Raw genomic sequence first — 14,586 nt, forward strand, 5'->3', positions numbered from 1 at the left:
GTCACTCTGTCATGAAGATAAACCTGTAGCACAATGGTCCCTCTGTCATGAAGATAAACCTGTAGCACAATGGTCACTCTGTCATGAAGATAAACCTGTAGCACAATGGTCCCTCTGTCATGAAGATAAACCTGTAGCACAATGGTTACTCTGTCATGAAGATAAACCTGTAGCACAATGGTCCCTCTGTCATGAAGATAAACCTGTAGCACAATGGTCCCTCTGTCATGAAGATAAACCTGTAGCACAATGGTTACTCTGTCATGAAGATAAACCTGTAGCATAATGGTCCCTCTGTCATGAAGATAAACCTGTAGCACAATGGTCCCTCTGTCATGAAGATAAACCTGTAGCACAATGGTCCCTCTGTCATGAAGATAAACCTGTAGCACAATGGTCCCTCTGTCATGAAGATAAACCTGTAGCACAATGGTCCCTCTGTCATGAAGATAAACCTGTAGCACAATGGTCCCTCTGTCATGAAGATAAACCTGTAGCACAATGGTCCCTCTGTCATGAAGATAAACCTGTAGCACAATGGTTACTCTGTCATGAAGATAAACCTGTAGCACAATGGTCCCTCTGTCATGAAGATAAACCTGTAGCACAATGGTCCCTGTCATGAAGATAAACCTGTAGCACAATGGTCCCTCTGTCATGAAGATAAACCTGTAGCACAATGGTCACTCTGTCATGAAGATAAACCTGTAGCACAATGGTCACTCTGTCATGAAGATAAACCTGTAGCACAATGGTCACTCTGTCATGAAGATAAACCTGTAGCACAATGGTCCCTCTGTCATGAAGATAAACCTGTAGCACAATGGTCACTCTGTCATGAAGATAAACCTGTAGCACAATGGTCACTCTGTCATGAAGATAAACCTGTAGCACAATGGTCCCTCTGTCATGAAGATAAACCTGTAGCACAATGGTCCCTCTGTCATGAAGATAAACCTGTAGCACAATGGTCACTCTGTCATGAAGATAAACCTGTAGCACAATGGTCCCTCTGTCATGAAGATAAACCTGTAGCACAATGGTCCCTCTGTCATGAAGATAAACCTGTAGCACAATGGTCCCTCTGTCATGAAGATAAACCCACATCGGACAAAAGTAGATAAACTAAAATTGGACAAAAGGTTCCTGTGAGACTTCATAAAATGTTCAGATGTATGTGTCTAAGCAACACGTACTGCAAATACAGTAAGGAAGAAGGGTTTGGGTTATCAATTCTCTCCGGCAAAGCAGATGATTTATGAATGTCGGGCTTGTGTGAACTTTTTTGGGCTTGTCTTATGGTTAGATAACTTAACGCGTAACTTATCAAGGTTGGAGACGTTAAATCCAACTTCTTAGATGTAAAAAAAGGAGTCACCCAAGGATCCATACTTGGACCCATATTATTTACCATTTACATTAATGAAATATCAAAGAATATTATGAACTGTAAAACTCATTTATATACGGATGACACAATTATTTATACCTCTGCTCCATCCAGTAGACAAGCTATAGCTAACCTTCAGGCTGCTTTTAATATTATTCAGCGAGCACTAGCGGGTCTTAAGCTCTCCCTAAATGTAGGCAAGACAAAATATATGTTGTTTTCAAATAAAACAAAAATGGAAACAGGTGACCCCATACTGTCTCTGAGGGGGGCACAAATTGAGTGGGTCTGGCTAGGAATCTGGCTAGATGAGGATTTTTCTTTCAAAACACACGTAGCAAGTCTATCAAAGAAAATTAAACCTAAAATTGGCTTCCTCTACCGTAATAGATCATGCTTTTCTAAAGAGAATAGAAAGAGGATAATTAAAGCAACAATCATGCCAATATTTGATTATGGAGATATTTTGTATATGCATACTACTGACATTTTAATTAGTAGTAATGGGTGCAATCTATCACACACTTCGCTTTATCACAGCCTCACAGGAGCAAGTTACAGAACCCATCACTGCACGCTATACACATCAGTATAGAATGGTCTTCACTGGCACTTAGAAGGAAACAACATGCTACCCTGTTCACTTACAAAGCACTACTTGGCAAACTACCCCTGTATTTGACAAAGCTGCTAGAACCCAATACCTCAAGTTATGGTACCAGATCTCAAGATAGGCTTTTGTTGAAGGTACCAAAAACCTCTTCTAAACTAGGATATACTGCCTTCAGGGTGCATGCTCCACATCTATGGAATATCTGTCAAGACAAGTTGAAGCTGGATGTCCTTGTTTCATATGCTATTTTTAAAAGATTTTTAACTGACCTCACACTAGAAGAAGGTGTATGCACCTGTTTTTTGTAATAAAAAGATTCTGATTCTGTTTTCTGGTGTATGTGTTTTTGTATTATATCTTTTTGTACCGTGTGTTTGTCATGTATGTAAAATCATTGCTGTAAATGTTCTTTGTTTGTATACAGGGCGCCATTGAAAAAGAGACATTGGTCTCAATTGGATTCCCCTGAAATAAAGGTTTCAATCAAAAGAAAAACGCACTTTAAAAATACAATATTCAATACAGCTGTAGTCATACAGCGAGTTTCACAGAAATGTTCGTAACGCATGCATATGGTCGCATGCACACATGTGCATACACGCGCGCACGCACGCACGCACGCACGCACGCACGCACGCACGCACGCACGCACACGCACACGCACACGCACACACACACACACACACACACATACAAATACCTCGATCAGAGTGGAACTTTTGGCAAGTTTTCACAGCAACAAACAGCTTGTCCTTCTCTACTGGTTTTCCCTAGAGAAGATGAAAATCAAATCAAAACAATAGTAGATTTGAGATAGAAGGAACTGTAGACGCACATCACACCCACACACCTCAGAGGTACAGAGCATAATACACTGTAATCGGCTTGGAAATTGCAGTTAGGGAGGCAGTTAGGGAGGCTGCGCACACACTTGACTTGAAGTCCTCCCCATCGAGAGGCAGACAGTGAAATGTGTGCCATCTTACATTATATCTTTTATTTCCTTTATACTTTTTACCCCATTTTCTCTACAATTTAAGTCGTTATGCCAATTGATTCCTCCCCACACACATTTCTGTGTGTTGTCACTGCTGTTGTATCCTACTGATTCACCGTCCTGCCAGTGAGGAGCCCCCACCGGGAGGACATAGCACCTGCATCTCCATCCTGCTCCTGCGGCACAACACTGACAGGTGCCACCCTAGCCCATAGAGTACGTGCACGTCGTGCAGTGACAAATTAATATCCTCCACCCGAGCGCCACAGTTATTGACTTTGAAGCAAATTGTGAAGCCGCGAGCAAAAGAAGAACTTGTGCTATTTCTATATCGACAAAGCCATGGTGATCTTATTATGTCATGCTTTTTTAAGACAACGGCAAGCAACTGACGCAGCTAGTAATTAATTTTCAATGAGAGGCAGGTAGGGGTCGGCGTGGTCAATCTGACAGGCCTAGCAGTATGCAGGCGTGATCCTGTGAAATTGTCAGCCTTTACTGAATCAAATGTATAATTTTCTTAGGCTCCGCTATGGTTTGGAAAGCTATCTTTAAAGAACAGAAACGGTCTGAATCAAATCTGTTGAATGGTCTAGCAGGCTGATCAACCCACCCTCCCTGCACACCAGACAATTACAATTAAATGATGACTCCCAGAGTGAAGAGCTGTACGCCTTCCTGAGTGACATACAGTAATTGGGACTTATGATCAAAATAAGAACATTATAATGAAACAAAATCTAGAATTTGCCACGGACGAGGCCAAGGACACATTTGTCCGTGTACGGACATATTGATGACCCCTGATATACAGTATCTTTGATCATTCTGAATTCTGATTGATAATATCACTTATTAGATGCTAACATTAACCCTGGAGTCCTGATTTTGGGATGATTTGTCATTGTAGAAATAAGTATATTTTGTAGGGCAGGGGTCTTCAACAGGGGGTCCAGGGACCCCAACAGGCCACCAATAGATGGGAATGGTGGGGAAGGTAACATTTGCATTTAATCACCAATAAAAACGGCATTGAAGACCTTAGGAAGATTGGCCTGGCCGCCTGAAATAGACCTAGCCATATAATGTGCAATCTGTCTCAGTAAAAGAGAACATAATAGTTATCTATGTACCGTACTGGGTATGATAACTGCTGAAAGGGAGTGAGCCTCGCCCATTGTTGTGAATTAGTCATCTTTATCTGTCTGTTGGTCTCTTGTGTGTCTGTGTGTCCCGGACATAAACTCACAGCCAAACAGATTAATTCACCTTTAGCTAAGCCCCGCCCTCTCCCACTTGGACACTTTCCAGCCGGGCTCATTCATTCCAATGTAAATATCATGGATTTTACACATTAAATACTGGTTCATTTTTGGAACCAGACCTTCAAAATCTCTTCAAAATCCGTCAACAAGGCCTATGTACCGTATGCACTGGAAAATATGTGCGTGACATTTCTTTTTTAAAACAATGTTTTATCATATAGGAAAACTATTGGTGGAGAGGTTTGTCTAACCCATGTTGTGCTTAGCTGTGATTGGACCATAGCAGTTTGGGGAGGGGCTTAGCTATAGATCAATTGGTGGTGGCGTGGCTGTCACGATAATGACAAATAATGTGCGAGTTTGCACATTATTTGTGATCATCGTGACAGCCACCGGCCAAAGGACGCATTTTGTGAGAAACATCATAAACAACATGGCAAGTAAACCACCACACAAGCAAGACTGACACTGTCAGAACCAATTTACAATTTACAATTTAGGCATTTAGCAGACGCTCTTAATCCAGAGCGACTTACATTAAGCAATAACAAAAGCATGGCATACATCACATATATAAAAAGTAGTTATCATGAATCATGCGTAAACTAGAAAAAGTGCCCTTCTGGGCACAGGTCTCCACCAGGAGGATAGGAGTGTGTGCGTGTGATGTTTGGCAAAATGTTTAGGAGCAATATAAACGTGTGTGTGTGTGTATGTGTGTGTGTGTGTGTGTGTGTGTGTGTGTGTGTGTGTGTGTGTGTGACGTGGCTTGGCCTGTTGTAGCGCCACCATGAGGCTGATTTGAAAACTGTCAAGTGGCATTTCTTCCAAAGCCTAGTGGGAATATGCATGCACAGTTGCACCACAATCGGACGCTGCGTTGAGTAGTTGTGGCGATTTGTACAAAACGGGTACAAAGCGGGCTACTCCTGAAAAGTTTAGAAGCCAATCGTAGCTAATGAGGGTGGATTATGAGAAATCAAACAAACCCGTCTTGATCACATGACTATGAAGAGCATATGTACCGATTTGCGTGAAATTTGGATAAAATCTGAAGGAGTAATATTAGAAAATGTGTTTTACATATGTGGGCCTCCTGGTGGCGCTATAAAGAGCAGATGTGAAAAATTCCAGGCAAAGGTTTTTCCTTGGCCTCTAGGGAGTTGGCATACAAAGTTATCCACAGATCCATGCAGTTAGAGGTAAAAACACTTTTTGGCCAGTTATAGCGCCACCATGAGGCTGAGTTGAAAATGTTCATTTAGCATGTCTTCCTCGGCCTAGTGGGAATGTGTGTGCACAATTTCACGGAAATCACACGATGTGTTCATGATTTGCAGCATTTTGTTTGAAACTGAGCACTCCTGCGAACTTTGGAAGCCAATCTTAGGCAATTAGGATGGAGTCTGAGAAATCTGAAATACCCGTTTCGTTGAATGGCTCTAGAGAGACTGTGTACCAATTTGCGTGATGTTTGGACAAAATCTGTAGTTGTACTGTCCAAAAACTTGTTTTGCACAAAGCGGCCTCCTGGTGGCGCTATAACAGGCCGTTCTGGAAATTTTGGGGCAGAGGTTCATCGTTGGCATCCAGGGAGTGTGAGTGCAAAATTTGGCATCGACCGGGTTAACGGTGCCGGAGATTAGCTGGTCACAGACGGAAGGACGGACGGACGGACACACACACACACACACACACACACACACGGACGGACGGACGGAGTGCAAAACATACTCTCTCCCCATGCCTTCGGCCTGGTGGAGACAACTAAGAACATAACAGTGGAGTATCTATGTTAACTATACATACTATACTATATAATACATTATATATGTGTACTATAAAGTGCTATGACTACATAAAGTGCAATTCTAGAGCTGTCTACGTAACAAGCTATAACCCACAACACAACCGCGCTGGGCACCTCAGGACAGTGGAACGGAACCATTACCTAACCTAAACCATGTGTAACCGGTGTGCCTATAGCTATGTCAACTGGCTGGCTGATACAACTTAAGAGAATGTTTTGGGACTTAGTGGAATCATTCATCATCGGAACAGTTTGTCAGATTGTCTTTCCTTCCCAATAGTGTTCCCTCTAGTGCCGTTTCCATCACTTTGTAGCTCCCCTATGTCCCCAAATGGATGGACATACGCGCACGCACACACAAACCGATATTCATCATTTTCATGTTGTGTATAGCATTGCATTCATCATTCCACACCACCCAAGTCTCCAGACTACCATTAATATTGCTCTTTTCTTCAACCTTGTTCTTTCCCTCTTCTCCAACTCCCCCCCCCCCCCCCCCCCCCCCCCCCCCCCCATCTCTCTCAAGAGAGAGAGTCCTGTATGTGTGGGATGCGTGTTGCTTCACAGGCTCTGGAGGGTTGAAGCCAATTATTATTGTATTAAAAGTTTGAGTAAACGTTTACTTGTTTTGACCTTACTCAGCCTTCCGTCGGGTACACAACGTATTTGAGTTGTGAACAAAGTACACAAGTTGAGTCAAATTACAGATACTCATCGAATGTTGCACGTACATTTCCCACTAGGTCAAGGACAAAATGCCACTTAAAATCAGCCTCACGGTGGTGCTATAACAGGCCAATTCCTGTTTTTACTTATAACTGCACTGATCTGTGTACAACGTTGTATCAGAATCAGAAGCCTTTATTGCCATACATGTAAAACATGTTAGGAATTTATTGGTGAACATATAGTTACAAATGCAGTTACCACAGCTGCCATGGACGGCGCTATATTGAATACATTACATATTCCTTGCATCTCCAGAAAAAAAGAAAAGGAGTGGGTAAACTAATTTGGCTCGCCCCCTAGTGGTCGGTTTGCAACTTTGGAATGAAACAGGCATTTTAAGCTCCCGGCAGCCATCGTGGACACCATCTTGAAAACGATGCCTTTCAAGCTTAGAGTATATATTAATAGAGACGGCACCCGGGGGAAACCCTGAGGTGAAATGGACATAGTGGCCGAATTTGGTATTGCAGCGCTGGGCCAAACACATGAACGTGCTGGTCCGTTGACTATCATTGCGCATGTTCATGATGACACGTGAACGCTGTTTCATACGTGAACGCGTGCAATGATAGTCAACGGCCAGCGTGTTCATGTGTTTGGCCCAATCAATCCCAGAATGCACTCTGTTCCTAGGAGGAGTGAAATCGCCTCATGCGCTTTTGAGCAACTGGCAAGTGGATGGGAGGAGAAATCCGGTGCCGTCTCTATTAATATATTGTGGGGTGTCGCTAGGCTCACCCCTAGTGGTCGGTTTGCAATGAAACCACTATTAGATATGTCAGTATATGGTTGGAACCCCAAATAATTGATAGAAGAGATTTTGCAATGGATTCTGTTACCATTGGGTGTGCTAAATAACATATTAATAGCTTACGGAAAACTAACAACTTGAAAGGCATCGTTTTCAAGATGGCGTCCACGATGGAGCTGCCGGGAGCTTAAAATGCCTATGGTTTCATTGCAAACTGACCACTAGGGCGTGAGCAAAATTGGCGTGAGCAAAATTGAAAAAGCAGTTACCAAGTGCATAATTGTTATGATCACATTGCCGGGAGCTAAAATGTATAAACTGTGATTAATGTAAAAAAATTATAACAATTATGCACTTGGTAACTGCTCTTTGAATTTTGGCATGTGGTTAGGTATGGTCATAAGGTTTTCAAAAACCATCGCAAACTAATAGTGGTCGGTTTGCTTTGGAATGTTCCCGGCAGCCATCGTGGACACCAACTTGAAAACGATGCCTTTCAAGTTGTTCGTTTTCCGTAAACTTTTAGTATGTTATTTAGCACACCCAATGGAATCCATTGAAAAATCTCTTCTATCAATTATTTGGGGTTCCAACCATATACTGAATAGTGGTTTCATTGCAAACCGACCACTAGGGGGCGAGCTAAATTCGTTTGCAATGGTTTTTGAAAACCTTATGCCCATACCTAACACCATCCCAAAATTCAAAAAGTAGTTACGAAGTGCATAATTGTTATGATTTTTTACACATTATATCCCAGTTTATAGGCATTTTAGCTAATTATAGCCACCGTGGACGCCATCCTGAAAACGATGCCTTTCTGGTTGTTCATTGTTCCTAGAATTTTTGTATGTTATTTAGCACACCTTTGTCAGTGCAATGACCACACCAATGACGAGCCGGGCAATACATTAAACAAGAGAACATTAAAAGATAATGAAAAGAAGATATAACATTAAATGGACAATTCTTCTAAATGGTACAAAATAAGTCTGTCTCTCTGTCTCTGTCTCTTGGTTACATCCATCAGTCAACATTAGAGCCTTGTTGAACATTATGACCTTCGGTCTCTGTTGAAGAGCAAAGATATACTTAGGCAATCATGAAATGCATGTCTCTCCTGATGGATTTCAATGGTGAGGAAATTGTCAGTCTAGACACGGAGTGCTTAAAGGGGGACCATGACGCTGATCTGGAGTGTGAGTCACGGTGCACTTTATTGCCAACTATTTTCCAAAAGCATACGGAGGAAGCAGTGGATCTTTCTGGTGCAGTGAGAATAATCTACATACTCGGTCATTACCCCTACAGGCTGGGGGCGGCACATGTCAGCGGCGAACGCTGGGGAGGAGGAGTAGGACGAAAGCTCTATGTCTGCGAGGTGGGGGCTCGGGCTCCTCACTGACAGGTGAGTCAGTAGGATACAACAGCAGTGACAACACAGAAATGTGCGTGTGGAGGATTCAAGCAGTGAGGATTTTATTAAATTCTCACTGCTATGAAACTCATAAGTTTGCTTTGGATAACTGACTTTCTACTCCTCTGTGGTCTTTCTATTGTTATGTAGCGTGCACACACACACCAATCTGTGGATCAGCAGTTCAGAGCACAGTGGTGTCATTGTCAGGTTGAATTTATGTAGATTGTGGATTTTGTTGCCTGGCGAGTGGCCCGCTCTCAGATAACTCAAACTTGGCGAAGCAAGTCAGCAGAACAGTCTACGTATGAGAGCATACAGCACACACACACACACACACACACACACACACACACACACACACACACACACACACACACACACACACACACACACACACACACACACACACACACACACACACACACACACACACACACACACACACACACACACACACACACACACAGCATCGTGCGCTCCAAACTTTCTATCCAAACTGAATGGAACTTTGAACACAATGAATCTCCTTATTTCACCACTGTCCCAGAAATGTCACAAAATGCAATTTCAACTCTCCCAAGTGGAATGGAACTTAATCTCTGAAGCGATTGAGGTGGCTCTCCGGGGCTCTAGACATTTTCCTTAGCAGCTGTTAGAGCCTATGGACAATAAACAAAAGAAGTTTAGACAGACGCTACGCTCATTGTTTACTTGGAATCTTGTCATTTCAATGTGTAAATCGTTTTGATGGTCTAGATTAGAAGACATATGGGGCCTGTTAGCTGAGACAGAGATGAAGCAGGGACCCCCACTATATATTGGATACACGCAGACACGTTGTGAGCTTGTAGATATGCTATTTTCACCGAATGTCCCCCCCCAGAATATGGATGCGAGGATTCAAGTGGTTCGTGTAAAAATAACAAAATAAAAGTCCCTATCGGACAAAGATTTGGCAGCCCACCTGCAGTATCTCTGAGGAGACCCTCGTCCCGGACCCCCTGTTAAAGACCCCTGGTTTAGACTGATGCTCGGTTCCTGGTTTGTAATTTGAGGAATCTCTGACATTCTACTTGTCTGATGCACATTTTTCGACATGGGACTGTATCTATTAGTATTCCTTAAATTAGCCTCAAATTATAATTGTATTAAATGTTGAGTACATCGTTTACTTGTTTTGACCTTACTCAGCTTTCCGTTGGGTACACAACGTATTCAAGTGGTGGACAAAGTACACAAGTTAAAGGACCACTTCACCAATTTTCAACCTATCTTCATATAATAGGTCCTCACTAATAATCATGAAAAAATGGCGCAATTTCTTTCTCCTCGGTCTGTGTCTCATAGGAGGGCTGTGGGCAGTTCAGTTCACCACTGTCCCAGAAATGTCACAAAATGCAATTTCAACTCTCCCAAGTGGAATGGAACTTAATCTCTGAAGCGATTGAGGTGGCTCTCCGGGGCTCTAGACATTTTCCTCGCATTTTCCTTCGCAATTTCTTTCTCCTCGGTCTGTGTCTCATAGGAGGGCTGTGGGCAGTTCAGAAACCGTCTTCCAGTGACATCATCGATGGGGAATACAAGCTAATAGAAACTGCAGGCTTTCTAGTTCTGAAAAGTTGCAATGTGAAAATGGAAGCCATCGTTCTCACGATAATGAAAATCTAAACATTTTTGTAAAAAGAATCTTGTTTAAAAAAACATCTGCCTAATGATCATGTCACTGGAAGACGGTTTCTAAACTGCCCACAGCCCTCCTATGATACACAGACTGAGTAGAAAAAAATCGTGCCATTTTATCATGATTATTAGTGAGGACCTATTATATGAAGATAGGTTGAAAAGTGGTGAAGTGGTCCTTTAAGTCAAAGTGAAAGTTGCTCAGTCTGTTTGTTTTACTTGATACAAGGAACTGTAGTTGCTTTTTAAAAATAAAACGTCTAAAAAAAGTATTTTTTCATTGTAATATTGACAAATTGAGGTGTTGAATTCACTGACTTGCTTGTATACTGTAGAACCACTATGCTGACCTCACTTCAAGTGCCCAAGGCGAGCAAGTGCCGAGTGGGCAAGTCGTGCTGGACACAATAGTTCATCACTTTTGAATGTTGGTGAAGCACAGAGGGAGGGAGGGAGAGATGGAGGGAGGGAAGGAGGGATGGAAGGAGGGAAGGAGGGAGGGAGGGAGGGAGGGAGCCGTTTCATCCACAATAACATATGTATTATCAGCTTGCAATTGCATAAATAAAACAAGATAATGAAAAAAAGATATTACATTACATGGACAGCAACCATTCTTGGTACAAATGGTACAAAAATAAGTTTAGTCTCTGTGGATAAGAGTGTCTGCTATTGCCTAAATTGTAAATTGTAGCAGTGTTGATTTTGACAGCAAATTTTGATATAGTTTTAGTAAGTCTTTTGAATAAAACTCCATTTAGTTATGTCATATTTTAGTCATCGTGACAGTTTAGTTTTACTCTGGTTTGTGAGCTTGTAGATTAGCTTTAGAGCGCAAAGTCAGAGTGCAACCAAACATAAACTGGATCTTTTCTTCACTAGTCTAGTTTTTATTTATTGATGAAATTGTCAATAAAGTCTTGATTTTAGTCACCATAGCTTCATTTTTAGTTTTAGTTTTCGTAGGTAGTCGACAAACATACTTGTAGTCAATTAAATGAACACTGAATTGTAGTACATACACAGTCAGGCAGGTAGGTAGTGAAGGTAGTGACACAATGACGGTCTATCTGCCGAGCACAGAACTCTGATACTGCGGTCAGACTGGAACCACTGCCCTCTGCCCAAATATACACAGCAATCTGAGAGAGAGAGAGAGGGGGGGGATTTTTATTTAGGTTTTTATTGACAAAATACGTACACTACATGTCATGAACATATTACATATTCTGATTTGACGTCCAGGCAAAAACGAAGAGAACACAACCGTAGGTGCGTGCGTGCGGACAGGCAGCAAGGTGAGAGAGGTAAACTATTTCTTATTGGCTTATTGGTCGTATTCCAGTTGTCATAAAATCGGGGCATTTCGAGGAATATTTAAGGGCGTGTTATTTAAATGATGGTCGGTTGCACCCGTGACATTTATCAAAGCTCCGACCAAATTGACGTTAGGATCAGCTGTATAGGATCACTTGATAAATGCCACCTTGATGTGAGTGTATGCCAAAACCCACACTCGAATTTAAAGCAGAATATACACTCCATTGATAAATGAGGGCCTTAGAGTGCTAGGAAAAGTGTGCTCCTGTAGCAGACATCATATATCAAAGCTAGCATTCATCTCCTGAACAGAAGAACAGTGCTTTCACAGGTTGTACCTCGTGTTTCAAGTCGATGGTGAAGTCAGATTTCAGCGGCTCATGCTGAACTTGTTTAGCGAGTCTGAAACATAAGAAAGGAAAAGATGAACACAGAACTACTCACGTCTTCACAAACAGTATATACCGCATGCATGCAACTGTACTCTATAAGTTATAAGATACCTGGCTTACAGATATATTGCTGTTTCCAATTAATTTAACTGTGTTTCAGTTAAATTAATTAACTGAAACACAGTTAATTAATTTAACTGTGTGTGTGTGTGTGTGTGTCCACTTCCACATAGAGCAAAGCGCCTCCTCACAACACCACAACACACGGACAGCCTCACGGAACCTAGCGCCGCACAGCCCTGTCCTCCAACCTTTATCTGCCCCGCATTACACACGCCAAACATTCTAACAATCATCTTAATTAAATTAATTTGCGTCAAAAACAACTCATCTCCCCGGAAATCACGTGTCACCAGTGTCACCAGTGAAATGCATTTTGGGACGGACACTGATTAATACTGGGACACAGTTTTCCGCGCAACATCTGTTTCGACACCACACTGTCCGCTCCCTCCTCTACCACCTCCTTCGCCGTGCCGTACACATGAGCTACATGCACGCTGAAAGCCTGGACACTGACAACGACAGGTTACAGCCCTGCGCGCACACAGTGTGGCTGCGTGACACACTGAACAGCTCCATCATAACGGAATGCTTATCTGTCGGGGACTCGGGGTGGCCAAATGGAGACGTTTTCTTAACCGCCTACCGTTAGCACGCAACAACAACAGGGTTTAACTCCACCCGGACGGGGCATTGCCTTGGCAACAGTTACACTACTGTGCACTTTTATATCTGTTGGATCATAACATATGAATACTATAATCCGGGGAAGACAGATCCCGTGCCGTCGGAACAACACAATGACAAAAATACATAGACGGATGCAATGACCAACGCTGGCTCAGTAGCTCACGAACGACACATTCCGGGCAGAATATCACCACCACATTTACATCACACATCAATGGTGTACTTATGATTGTACTGCAGCATTTTCTTGCAAAATAAACTAGCCTACTAATTAGCCTACTTTTGTGCCCAACCCAACTTCCCAAGACCATCTGTAAACAATTCCCCCCCTATCAGTAATGTGATCTATTACATCACATTACACGGGCCACACTGGACATCATTTGCTGTTCATATATTCAGAACGGGTAAGGACTAGTATACTCATACAAAAACGAGACATTTTTAGAATGGGCCTCAGGTCTGAATGGGTCTACGGGTCAACACATGCCTGTGCAGCAGAGCAGCGCTGAGTGCCCAGCCAGCTGCCGCGTCAGGATAACCAAACCACGAGGGGTCCTCGGAGAAGGCGTAGTGGTGGATGATCGACGCCTCGTCATCTTGTACACGCTTCCCTAAGAACCAGTCCTAACCAGCCAAAAAGAACACAGGCCGTTGCAATGCAAATTAAATGGAACCACAAAATATAACATGTCATGAATAGATGATTGTGCGTGCGTGCGTGCGTGCGTGCGTGCGTGCGTGCGTGCGTGCGTGCGTGCGTGCGTGCGTGCGTGCGTCACCTCCTTTGCATTGTATCTGTTAAAGACATTCATCAGACCAGCCAGCCTGACTCCAGTTCCCTCCTCCAAGAACAGAAACCAGGACGCTGATTGGCTACACAGGGCTGAGAGGCTGGAGAGATAACCAATGAGAAGCTTCTTTAGTCTATTATATCTCTATCATTAGTTTGGTCATGGAAAGGCCACATTCAGGTCGACTAAACAAAATAAAATAAAATAAAAGGGCTGTCAGGAGAAAGTTATACAGGAGTTACAAGTTAAATTGGAAGTGATGAAACAAAAAGTGTGTCATGGAAAAAAACTTCTCCTGAGAGAAACATTGGGCAATCCAAACCAGGCAATCCATTATGATGGATGGCAACTCACATTTTGTATTATTTCACCCTGATGTGAGTGCATGCGTGCACGACTGCACGTACGTGCATGCGTGCGTGCGCGTATGTGCATGTGCTACTCACCGAGGTAGAGCAGGTAAGATGCTCCAATCGCCTTCGTATTCAGACAGCTCATGCAGAAGGAGGACACGCGGAACTCCCTAGATGGATTAAGACAATGTTTACTGTTAGTCATCATTGTGGAAAGTAACTAAGTAAATTGACTTAAGTACTGTACTTACGTACAATTTTTACTTGAGTATTTCAAATTTCCAATACTTTTATTTCTACTACACTACTAGTTAAG

The 14,586-nt window shown here is 42.6% G+C and overlaps 1 protein-coding gene across 1 annotated transcript in view; it reads right to left on the reverse strand.

The window, feature by feature from the left end:
- Window positions 1-14,586, reverse strand: part of LOC306928648 (beta-1,3-glucosyltransferase-like) — a gene marked incomplete at both ends in the record, with an annotated part of 64,845 nt that overhangs the window by 12,562 nt on the left and 37,697 nt on the right. The window contains 6 exons of the mRNA XM_079508918.1: window positions 2,704-2,773; window positions 11,681-11,800; window positions 12,317-12,380; window positions 13,614-13,750; window positions 13,906-14,017; window positions 14,364-14,440. Coding sequence (XP_079365044.1) covers window positions 2,704-2,773; window positions 11,681-11,800; window positions 12,317-12,380; window positions 13,614-13,750; window positions 13,906-14,017; window positions 14,364-14,440 — 580 coding nt within the window. The remainder of the gene's footprint in view (window positions 1-2,703; window positions 2,774-11,680; window positions 11,801-12,316; window positions 12,381-13,613; window positions 13,751-13,905; window positions 14,018-14,363; window positions 14,441-14,586) is intronic.

The sequence above is a fragment of the Electrona antarctica genome, assembly GCF_951216825.1.
Source record: "Electrona antarctica genome assembly, chromosome: 8".
In the NCBI taxonomy this organism is placed as follows: domain Eukaryota; kingdom Metazoa; phylum Chordata; class Actinopteri; order Myctophiformes; family Myctophidae; genus Electrona; species Electrona antarctica.